We start from the raw sequence: 12,418 nt of genomic DNA on the forward strand, positions 1-12,418 counted from the left end.
CCCATAAGACTCCATGAGAGCCCATAGGAGCCCATAGGAAAGCAGGAGAGCCCATAGGAGCCCATGGGACCCCATAAGAGCCCATAGGAACACATGGGACCCATAGGAACACATGGGACCCCATAGGAACACATGGGACCCCATAAGAGCCCATAGGAACACATGGGACCCCATAGGAACACATGGGACCCCATAAGAGCCCATAGGAACACATGGGACCCCATAGGAACACATGGGACCCCATAAGAGCCCATAGGAACACATGGGACCCATAGGAACACATGGGACCCCATAGGAACACATGGGAACCCATAGGAACACATGGGACCCCAAAAGAGCCCATAGGAACACATGGGACCCATAGGAACACATGGGACCCATAGGAACACATGGGACCCCATAAGAGCCCATAGGAACACATGGGACCCCATAGGAACACATGGGACCCATAGGAACACATGGGACCCTATGAGACCCCATAGGACCCTATGAGAACGCATAAGACCCCATAAGACCCCATAAGACTCTATGAGACCCTATGAGACCCCATAAGACCCAATAAGACTCCATAGGACCCCATAGGACTCCCTGAGACCCTATGAGACCCCATAAGACCCCATAGGACCCCATAGGACCCCATAAGACCCATAGGGCCCCATAGGACCCCATAAGACCCTATGAGACCCCATAGGACCCCATAGGAAAGCATGAGACCCCATAGGACCCCATGGGACCCCATAGGACCCCATAAGACCCCATAGGACCCCATAGGACCCCGTGGGACCCCATAGAAGCTCATAGGACCCCATAGGACCCCATAAGACCCCATAGGACTCTATGAGACCCAATAAGACTCTATGAGACCCTATGAGACCCCATAGGACCCCATAGGACCCCCTAAGACCCCATAGGACCCCATAGGACCCCATAAGACCCCATCAGACCCCATAGGACCCCATGAGACCCCATAAGACCCCATAGGACCCCATAGGACCCCATAAGACCCTATGAGACCCCATAGGACCCCATAGGAACAGATGGGACCCTATGAGACCCCATGAGACCCCATAGGACCCCTTAAGACCCCATAGGAGCCTATGAGTCCCCATAAGACACAATAAGACCCCATAAGACCCCATAGGAACCCATAAGACCCTATGAGACCCCATAAGACCCCATAGGACCCCAAAAGACCCCATAGGACCCCATAGGACCCCATAAGACCCCATAGGACTCCATAGGACCCCATAAGAGCCCATAGGACCCCATAGGACCCCATAAGACCCCATAGGACCCCATAGGACCCCATAGGACCCCATAGGACCCCATAAGACCCCATAGGACCCCATAGGACCCCATAGGACCCCATAGGACCCCATAGGACCCCATAAGACCCCATAGGACCCCATAGGACCCCATAGGACCCCATAAGACCCCATAGGACCCCATAGCACCCCATAAGACCCCATAGGACCCCATAGGACCCCACAGGACCCCATAGGACCCCATAGGACCCCATAAGACCCCATAAGACCGCATAGGACCCCATAGGAACCCATAAGACCCCACAGCACCCCATAGGAGCCCATGGGAGCGCATAGAAGCTCCTAGGACCCCAAAGAACCCCTAAAGACCCCATAAGACTCCATGAGAGCCCATAGGAGCCCATAGGAAAGCATGAGAGCCCATAGGAGCCCATGGGACCCCATAAGAGCCCATAGGAACACATGGGACCCATAGGAACACATGGGACCCATAGGAACACATGGGACCCCATAGGAACACATGGGACCCCATAAGAGCCCATAGGAACACATGGGACCCCATAGGAACACATGGGACTCCATAGGAACACATGGGACCCCATAGGAGCACATGAGACCCCATAAGAGCCCATAGGAACACATGGGACCCATAGGAACACATGGGACCCATAGGAACACATGGGACCCCATAAGAGCCCATAGGAACACATGGGACCCATAGGAACACATGGGACCCATAGGAACACATGGGACCCCATAGGAACACATGGGACCCCATAGGAGCACATGGGACCCCATAGGAACACATGGGACCCCATAGGAGCCCATAGGAACACATGGGACCCCATAGGAGCCCATAGGAACACATGGGACCCATAGGAACACATGGGACCCATAGGAACAAATGGGACCCCATAGGAACACATGGGACCCCATAGGAGCCCATAGGAACACATGGGACCCATAGGAACACATGGGACCCATAGGAACAAATGGGACCCCATAGGAACACATGGGACCCATAGGAACACATGGGACCCCATAGGAACACATGGGACCCCATAGGAACACATAAGACCCCATAGGACCCCATAGGAAAACATGGGACCCTATGAGACCCCATAGGAGCCCATAAGACCCCATAGGACCCCATGAGACCCTATGAGACCCCATAGGACCCCATAAGAGCCCATAGGACCCCATAGGAACACATGAGACCCCATGAGACCCCATAAGAGCCCATAGGACCCCATAGGACCCCATAGGACCCCATAAGACCCCACAGGACCCCATAGGACCCCGTAGGACCCCACAGGACCCCATAAGACCCCATAGGACCCCATGAGACCCTATGAGACCCTATGACACCCCATAGGACCCCATAAGACCCCATATGACCCCATAGGACCCCATAAGACCCCATAGGACCCCATCAGACCCCATCAGACCCCATAAGACCCCATAGGACCCCATAAGACCCCATAGGAGCCCATCAGACCCCATCAGACCCCATAGGACCCCATAGGACCCCATAAGGAGGCAGGCAGAGCGCATGGGCTTTGCTGGGCCTTTTGGGATCAGAGGCGCACGAGGAAGGGGAGGCGCAGCGCAGGGGGGATGGGGACGGCGTGCAGGGGGACGCAGGACGGGTTGTAGGGGATGTGCAGCGGGGCGCAGCGCCGAGTGTCCAGCAGCAGCTCGCCGGGGTCGCCGCGATCCTTCAGGGTCGTCTGCAGGGGGGGAAAGGGGGCCGGAACCCCGTAAGAACCCATAGGAACCCATAAAACCCCATAGGAACTCATAGGAACCCATAGGAACCCATAGGAACCCATAAGACCCCATAAGACCCCATAGGAACCCATAGGAACCCATAAGACCCCATAAGACCCGATAGGAACCCATAAGACCCCATAGGAACCCATAGGAACCCATCAGACCCAATAGGAACCCATAGGAACCCATAAGACCCCATAGGAACCCATAGGAACCAATAAGACCCCATAAGACCCCATACGAACCCATAAGAGCCCATAGGGCCCCATACGAACCCATAGGAACCCATAAGACCCCATAGGACCCCATAGGAACCCATAGGAACCCATAAGACCCCATAGGAACCCATAAGACCCCAAAAGATCCCTTAGGAACCCATAAGACCCCATAAAACCTGATAGGAACCCATAAAAACCCGTAAGACCACATAGGGCCCCATAAGACCCCATGGGACCCCATAAGACCCCATCAGACCCCATAAGACCACATAGGGCCCCATAAGACCCCATAGGAACCCATAAGACCCCATAAGACCCCATAAGACCCCAAAGAACCCCATAGGAACCCATAAAACCCCATAGGGACCCATGAGACTCCATAAAACCCCATAGGAACCCATAAGACCCCATAGGAACCCATAAGACCCCATAAGACCCCATAGGACCCCATAGGAACCCATAGGAACCCATAAGACCCCATAGGACCCCATAGGAACCCATAGGACCCCATAGGAACCCATAGGAACCCATCAGACCCCATAGGAACCCATAGGAACCAATAAGACCCCATAGGAACTCATAGGAACCCAGAGGAACCCGTAAGACCCCATAGGAACACATAAGACCCCATAAAACCCCATAGGAACTCATAGGAACCCATCACACCCGATAGGAACCCATAGGAACCCATAGGAACCCATAAGACCCCATAGGACCCCATACGAACCCATAGGAACCAATAAGACCCCATAAGACCCCATACGAACCCATAAGAGCCCATAGGGCCCCATAAGACCCGATAGGAACCCATAAGACCTCATAGGAACCCATAGGACCCCATAAGACCCCATAGGACCCCATACGAACCCATAGGAACCCATAAGACCCCATAGGACCCCATAGAAACCCATAAGACCCCATAGAAACCCATAAGACCCCATAGGACCCCATAAGACCCCATAGAAACCCATCAGACCCCATAGGAACCCATAGGAACCCATAAGACCTCATAGGAACCCAAAAGACTCCATAAGACCCCATACATCCCATTAGACCCCATAAGATCCCATAGGAACCCATAAGACCCCAAAAGACCCCATAGGAACCCATAAGACCCCATAAGACTCCATAAAACCTGATAGGAACCCATAAAAACCCATAAGACCCCATAGGGACCCATAAGACCCCATAGGAACCCATAAAACCCGTAGGAACCCATAAGACCCCATAAAACCTGATAGGAACCCATAAAAACCTATAAGACCCCATAGGGACCCATAAGACCCCATAGGAACCCATAAAACCCGTAGGAACCCATAAGACCCCATAAGAGCCCATAGGAACCCATAAGACCCCATAAGACCCCATAGGACTCCATAAGTCCCCATAGCACCCCATAGGAAACCATAAAACCCGTAGGAACCCATAAGACCCCATAAAACGCCATAGGAAACCATCAGACCCCATAAGACCCCATAAAGCCCCATAAAAACCCATAGGAACCCAAAAGACCCCATAGGAACCCATAAGACCCCATAGGACCCCATAGGAACCCGTAAGACCCCAAAGGAACACATAAGACCCCATAGGGCACCATAGGAACCCATAAGACCCCATAGGACCACTAAACACCCTATGAGACCCCATAGGACCCCATAAGACCCCATAGGAACCCATAGGAACCCATATGAACCCATCAGACCCCATACATCCCATTAGACCCCATAAGATCCCATAAGACCCCGTAAAACCCCACAGGACCCCATAAGACCTCATAACATCCCATACATCCCATGAGACCCCATTGGGCCCCACAAAACCCCATAACACCCCATAGAAACCCATAAGACCCCATAAGACCCCATAGGACCACTTAACAACCTATGAGACCCCGTAGGACCCCATAAGACCCCATAGGAACCCATAGGAACCCATAGGAACCCATCAGACCCCAGACATCCCATTAGACCCCATAAGATCCCATAAGACCCCATAAAACCCCATAGCACCCCATAAGACCTCATAAGATCCCATACATCCCATGAGACCCCATTGGGCCCCACAAAACCCCATAAGACCCCATAGGAACACAAAGGAACCCATAGTAACCCATAGGAACCCAAAAGACCCCAAAAGACCCCATAGGAACCCATCAGACCCCATAAGGCCCCATAAGACCCCATAAAACCCCATAGGAACCCATAAGACCCCATAGGAACCCATAAGACCCCATAAGACTCCATAAAACCTGACAGGAACCCATAAAAACCCATAAGACCCCATAGGGCCCCATAAGACCCCATAGCACCCCATAAGACCCCATCAGACCCCATAAGACCCCATAGGCCCCATAAGACCCCATAGGAACACATAAGACCCCATAGGAACCCATAGGAACCCATAGGAACCCATAAGACCCCATAAGACCCCATAGGAACCCATAAGACCCCATAGGAACCCATCAGACCCCATAGGAACCCATAGGACCCCATAGGACCCCATAGGACCCCATAGGACATCATAGGAACCCATAGGAACCCATAGGAACCCATAAGACCCCATAGGAACCCAAAACACCCCATAAGACCCCATACATCCCATTACACCGCATAAGATCCCATAAGACCCCATAAAACCCCATAGCACCCCATAAGACCTCATAAGATCCCATACATCCCATGAGACCCCATTGGGCCCCAGAAAACCCCATAAGACCCCATAGAAACCCATAAGACCCCATAAGACCCCATAGGACCACTTAACAACCTATGAGACCCCGTAGGACCCCATAAGACCCCATAGGAACCCATAGGAACCCATAGGAACCCATCAGACCCCAGACATCCCATTAGACCCCATAAGATCCCATAAGACCCCATAAAACCCCATAGCACCCCATAAAACCTCATAAGATCCCATACATCCCATGAGACCCCATTGGGCCCCAGAAAACCCCATAAGACCCCATAGAAACCCATAAGACCCCATAAGAAACCATAGGACCACTTAACAACCTATGAGACCCCGTAGGACCCCATAAGACCCCATAGGAACCCATAAGACCCCAGAGGGCCCCATAAGACCCCATAAGACCCCATAAGACCCCATAGGACCCAATAAGACCTCATAAGATCCCATACATCCCATTAGACCCCATAAGATCCCATAAGACCCCATGAGACCCCATAAAACCTGATAGGAACCCATAAAAACCCATAGGAACCCATAAAAACCCATAAGACCCCATAGGGCCCCATAAGACCCCATAGGAACCCAAAAGACCCCATAGGAACCCATAATACCCCATAGGAACCCAAAAGACCCCATAGGAACCCATCAGACCCCATAAGACCCCATAGGAACCCATAAGACCCCATAGAAACCAATAAGACCCCATACATCCCATTAGACCCCATAAGATCCCATAGGAACCCATAAGACCCCAAAAGACCCCATAGGAACCCATAAGACCCCATAAGACCCCATAAAACCTGATAGGAACCCATAAAAACCCATAAGACCCCATAGGGACCCATAAGACCCCATAGGAACCCATAATACCCCATAGGAACCCAAAAGACCCCATAGGAACCCAAAAGACCCCATAAGACCCCATAGGAACCCATAAGACCCCATAGAAACCAATAAGACCCCATACATCCCATTAGACCCCATAAGATCCCATAGGAACCCATAAGACCCCAAAAGACCCCATAGGAACCCATAAGACCCCATAAGACCCCATAAAACCTGATAGGAACCCATAAAAACCCATAAGACCCCATAGGGCCCCATAAGACCCCATAGCACCCCATAAGACCCCATCAGACCCCATAAGACCCCATAGGGCCCCATAAGACCCCATAGGAACACATAAGATCCCATAGGAACCCAAAAGACCCCATAGGGCCCCATAAGACCCCATAGGGCACCATAGGAACCCGTAAGACCCCATAGGAACCCATAAGACCCCATAAGACCCCATAAAACCTGATAGGAACCCATAAAAACCCATAAGACCCCATAGGGCCCCATAAGACCCCAGAGGAACACATAAGACCGCATAGGAACCCATAGGAACCCATAAGACCCCATAGGGACCCATAGGAACCCATAAGACCCCATAGGACCCCATAGGAACCCATAGGAACCCGTAAAACCCCATAGGAACCCATAAGACCCCATAGGAACACATAAGACCGCATAGGAACCCATAGGAACCCATAAGACCCCATAGGGCCCCATAGAAACCCATAGGAACCCATCAAACCCCATAGGGCACCATAGGAACCCATAAGACCCCATAGGACCCCATAAGACCCCATAAAAACCCATAAGACCCCAAAAGACCCCATAGGACCCCATAGGACCCCATAGGACCCCATAAGACCCCATAGGACCCCATAAGACCCCATAGGACCCCATAGGGCCCCATAGGAACCCATAGGAACCCATAAGACCACATAGGACCCCATAGGAACCCATAGGAACCCATAAGACCCCATAAGACCCCATAAGACCCCATAAGACCCCATAAGATCCCATACAGCCCCATAAACCCCATAGGATCCCATAAAACCCCATAGGACCCCATAAGGCCCCATAGGACCCCATAAGACCCCATAAAGCCCCATAAGAACCCAATAGGACCCTATAAGACCCTATAAGCCCCCCTTGACCCTATAAGACCCCTGACCCTATAAGGCCCCTGACCCTATAAGACCCCTGACCCCATAAGACCCCATAGGAACCCATAAAACCCCATAGGAACCCTTAAGACCCCATAAGACCCCATAAGACACCATAAAACCCTATAAGACCCAATAAGACCCCATAAGATCCCATAGAGCCCCATAGAAACCCATAGGAACCCATAAGGCCCCATAGGACACCATAGGGCCCCATAAGACCCCATAGGACCCCATAGGACCCCATAAGACCCCATAAGACCCCATAAAGCCCCATAAGACCCCACAGGACCCCATAAGACCCCATAGGACCCCATAAGACCCCATAAAGCCCCATAAGACCCCATAAGACCCCATAAGACCCCATAAAGCCCCATAAAACCCCATAGGACCCCATAAGACCCCATAAAGCCCCATAAGAACCCAATAGGACCCTATAAGACCCTATAAGCCCCCCTTGACCCTATAAGGCCCCTGACCCCATAAGGCCCCTGACCCCATAAGACCCCCCTGACCTCATAACCCCCCTGACCCTATAAGGCCCCTGACCCCATAAAACCCCATAGGGCCCCATAAGACCCCAAAAACCCCATAGGAACCCATAAAACCCCATAGGAACCCATAGGGCCCCATAGAAACCCATAGGAACCCAAAAGACCCCATAGGACCCCATAGGGCCCCATAAGACCCCATAGGACCCCATAGGACCCCATAAAACCCCATAAGACCCAAAAAACCCCATAGGAACCCATAAGACCCCATAAGACGCCATAAAACCCTATAAGACCCCATAAGACCCCATAAGACCCCATAAAACCCCATAAGACCCCATAAAGCCCCATAAGAACCCAATAGGACCCTACAAGACCCTATAAGCCCCCCTTGACCCTATAAGGCCCCTGACCCTATAAGACCCCTGACCCCATAAGGCCTCTGACCCTATAAGACCCCTGACCCTATAAGACCCCATAGGGCCCCATAAGACCCCATAAAACCCCATAGGAACCCATAAGACCCCATAGGATCCCATAAAACCCCATAAAACCCTATAAGACCCCATAAGACCCCATAAGATCCCATACAGCCCCATAAACCCCATAGGATCCCATAAGACCCCATAGGACCCCATAGGGCCCCATAGGACCCCATAGGACCCCATAAGACCCCATAAGACCCCATAAAGCCCCATAAGACCCCATAAGATCCCATACAGCCCCATAAACCCCATAGGATCCCATAAGACCCCATAAGACCCCATAAGACCCCACAGGACCCCATAAAACCCCATAGGAACCCATAAGACCCCATAGGACCCCATAAGACCCCATAGGACCCCATAGGACCCCATAGGACCCCATAGGAACCCATAGGGCCCCATAGGACCCCATAGGACCCCATAGGACCCCATAGGACCCCATAAGAGCCCATAAGACCCCATAGGACCCCATAGGAACCCATAGGACCCCATAAGACCCCACAGGACCCCATAAGACCCCCTAAAGCCCCATAAGAACCCAATAGGCCCCTATAAGACCCTATAAGCCCCCCTTGACCCTATAAGACCCCCCTGACCCTATAAGACCCCCTGACCCCATAAGACCCCTGACCCCATAAGACCCCATAGGAACCCATAAAACCCCATAGGGCCCCATAAGACCCCATAAAACCCCATAAGAACCCATAAAACCCCATAGGAACCCTTAAGACCCCATAAGACCCCATAAGACGCCATAAAACCCTATAAGACCCCATAAGACCCCATAAGATCCCATAGAGCCCCATAAACCCCATAGGATCCCATAAGACCCCATAGGACACCATAGGGACCCATAAGACCCCAAAGAACCCCATAGGACCCCATAAAACCCCATAAGACCCCATAAGACTCCATAAAACCCCATAGGAACCCATAGGGCCCCATAGAAACCCATAGGAACCCAAAAGACCCCATAGGACCCCATAGGGCCCCATAAGAGCCCAAAGAACCCCATAGGACCCCATAGGACCCCATAGGACCCCATAGGAACCCATAGGACCCCATAAGACCCCATAAAACCCCATAAGACCCCACAGGACCCCATAAGGCCCTACAGGACCCCATAAAACCCCATAGGACCCGATAAGACCCCATAAAGCCCCATAAGAACCCAATAGGACCCTATAAGACCCTATAAGCCCCCCTTGACCCTATAAGACCCCTGACCCCATAAGACCCCATAAGACCCTATAAGGCCCCTGACCCTATAAGGCCCCTGACCCCATAAAACCCCACAGGGCCCCATAAGACCCCATAAAACCCCATAGGAACCCATAAAACCCCATAGGAACCCATAAGACCCCATAGGGCCCCATAGGACCCCATAGGAACCCATAGGACCCCATAAGACCCCATAAAACCCCATAGGACCCCATAAGACCCCATAGGACCCCATAGGACCCCATAAGACCCCATAAGACCCCATAGGACCCCATAAGACCCCATAAGACCCCATAAGACCCCATAGGACCCCATAGGACCCCATAAGACCCCATAAGACCCCATAGGACCCCATAAGACCCCATAAGACCCCATAGGACCCCATAGGACCCCATAAGACCCCATAAGAACCCAATAGGCCCCTATAAGACCCTATAAGCCCCCCCTGACCCCATAAGGCCTCTGACCCCATAAGACCCCCCTGACCCTATAAGACCCCTGACCCCATAAGACCCCATAGGGCCCCATAAGACCCCATAAAACCCCATAGGAACCCATAAGACCCCGTAAGACCCCATAAGACCCCATAAAACCCCATAAGAACGCAATAGGACCCTATAAGACCCTATAAGCCCCCCTTGACCCTATAAGACCCCTGACCCTATAAGACCCCTGACCCTATAAGACCCCATAGGGCCCCATAGGAACCCATAAGACCCCATAAGACCCCATAACACCCCATAGGAACCCATAAGACCCCATAAGAACCCCATAGGAACCCATAAGACCCCATAGGGCCCCATAAGACCCCATAAGACCCCATAGAGCCCCATAGAAACCCATAAGACCCCATAAAACCCCATAAAACCCCATAAGACCCCATAGGACCCCATAGGACCCCATAGGAACCCATAGGAACCCATAGGAACCCATAGGACCCCATAAGACCCCATAGGACCCCATAAAACCCCATAAGACCCCATAAGATCCCATAGAGCCCCATAAACCCCATAGGATCCCATAAGACTCCATAAGACCCCATAAAACCCCATAGGACCCCATAAGACCCCATAGGACCCCATAAGACCCCATAGGACCCCATAGGACCCCATGAGACCCCATAGGACCCCATAAGACCCCATAGGACCCCATAAGACCCCCTAAAGCCCCATAAGAAGCCAACAGGCCCCTATAAGACCCTATAAGCCCCCCCTGACCCCATAGTGCCTCTGCCCCCCCCAGGGCCCGCTCCCATCATGCACCTGGACGGTGCGGATGAAGGCGACGCTGACGCGCTCCTCAAAGTCGTCCAGCGGGGTGTAGAGGCTGAGCAGCTTCACCAGCTGCAAGGGATTGTGGGGGATTGGGGGGGTTATGGGGGAACCCAACAAGCCCCCATAGACCCCCATAGAACCCAACAGAGCCCCATAGCGCCCCATAGGACCCAATAGAACCCCATAGGACCCCATAGGACCCCCATAGAACCCCATAGACCCCCATAGAACCCAACAGAACCCCATAGAACCCAACAGAGCCCCATAGCGCCCCATAGGACCCAATAGAACCCCATAGGACCCCATAGGACCCCCATAGAACCCCATAGACCCCCATAGAACCCAACAGAACCCCACAGGGCCCCATAGAACCCCATAGAACCCAAGAGAACCTCATAGGGCCCCATAGAACCCCACAGGACCCCATAGACTACCATAGAAACCCAACAGGGCCCCATAGAACCCCATAGAACCCAACAGAACCCCCATAGAACCCCATAGGGCCCCATAGAACCCAATGGGACCCCATAGAACCCCATAGAACCCTATAGGCGCCCATAGAACCCTATAGGCCCCCATAGAACCCAACAGAACCCCATAGAACTCAATAGAACCCCATAGGGCCCCATAGAACCCAATAGAACCCCTTAGGGCCCCATAGAACCCCATAGGGCCCTACAGGCCCCCATAGAACCCCATAGAATCCAACAGGCCCCCATAGCACCCAACAGAACCCCATAGAACCCCATAGGGCCCCAAAGAACCCAACAGAACCCCATAGGGCCCCACAGAACCCCATAGGCCCCCATAGAACCATATAGGCCCCCATAGAACCCCATAGAACCCCATAGACCCCCATAGAACCCCATAGAACCCCCAAAGAACCCCCATAGAACCCCATAGACCCCCATAGAACCCAATAGGACCCCATAGGGCCCCACAGAACCCCATAGAACCCTATAGGCCCCCATAGAACCCAATAGGACCCCATAGGGCCCCAAAG

At 52.7% G+C, this 12,418-nt stretch overlaps 1 protein-coding gene and 2 long non-coding RNA genes across 18 annotated transcripts in view; all 3 read right to left on the reverse strand.

Annotated features, from left to right (window-relative positions):
• Positions 1–650: 650 nt before the first annotated feature.
• On the reverse strand, positions 651–2,619 carry LOC128075728 (uncharacterized). 5 transcript variants are annotated; one of them, XR_008204069.1, is made up of 4 exons: positions 2,424–2,619; positions 1,764–1,841; positions 915–1,045; positions 651–794 (listed from the first exon to the last, which is right to left on the reverse strand). It is a non-coding gene; the product is annotated as an uncharacterized LOC128075728 (long non-coding RNA). The 5 variants fall into 5 exon arrangements; XR_008204067.1 differs by lacking the exon at positions 2,424–2,619 and having other exon boundaries at positions 1,764–1,911; XR_008204068.1 differs by lacking the exon at positions 2,424–2,619 and having other exon boundaries at positions 905–1,045; positions 1,764–1,911.
• A 398-nt stretch (positions 2,620–3,017) lies between these two features.
• On the reverse strand, positions 3,018–11,305 carry LOC128075727 (uncharacterized). 12 transcript variants are annotated; one of them, XR_008204066.1, is made up of 7 exons: positions 9,772–9,855; positions 7,987–8,028; positions 6,409–6,448; positions 5,634–5,912; positions 5,395–5,504; positions 3,743–3,902; positions 3,018–3,062 (listed from the first exon to the last, which is right to left on the reverse strand). It is a non-coding gene; the product is annotated as an uncharacterized LOC128075727 (long non-coding RNA). The 12 variants fall into 12 exon arrangements; XR_008204061.1 differs by lacking the exon at positions 9,772–9,855 and adding an exon at positions 9,573–9,675 and having other exon boundaries at positions 7,987–8,067; XR_008204064.1 differs by lacking the exons at positions 7,987–8,028; positions 9,772–9,855 and adding an exon at positions 11,189–11,305.
• Positions 11,306–11,340: 35 nt separating this feature from the next.
• LOC128075726 (unconventional myosin-Vb-like) overlaps positions 11,341–12,418 on the reverse strand; it is a 59,846-nt gene continuing 58,768 nt past the window's right edge. Inside the window, exon 7 of the mRNA XM_052672718.1 lies at positions 11,341–11,484. Within this exon, the coding sequence (XP_052528678.1) occupies positions 11,341–11,484 (144 nt within the window). The remainder of the gene's footprint in view (positions 11,485–12,418) is intronic.

The sequence above is a fragment of the Tympanuchus pallidicinctus genome, unplaced genomic scaffold (genome assembly GCF_026119805.1).
Source record: "Tympanuchus pallidicinctus isolate F22 unplaced genomic scaffold, pur_lepc_1.0 scaffold127, whole genome shotgun sequence".
NCBI classification, from domain to species: Eukaryota; Metazoa; Chordata; class Aves; order Galliformes; family Phasianidae; genus Tympanuchus; species Tympanuchus pallidicinctus.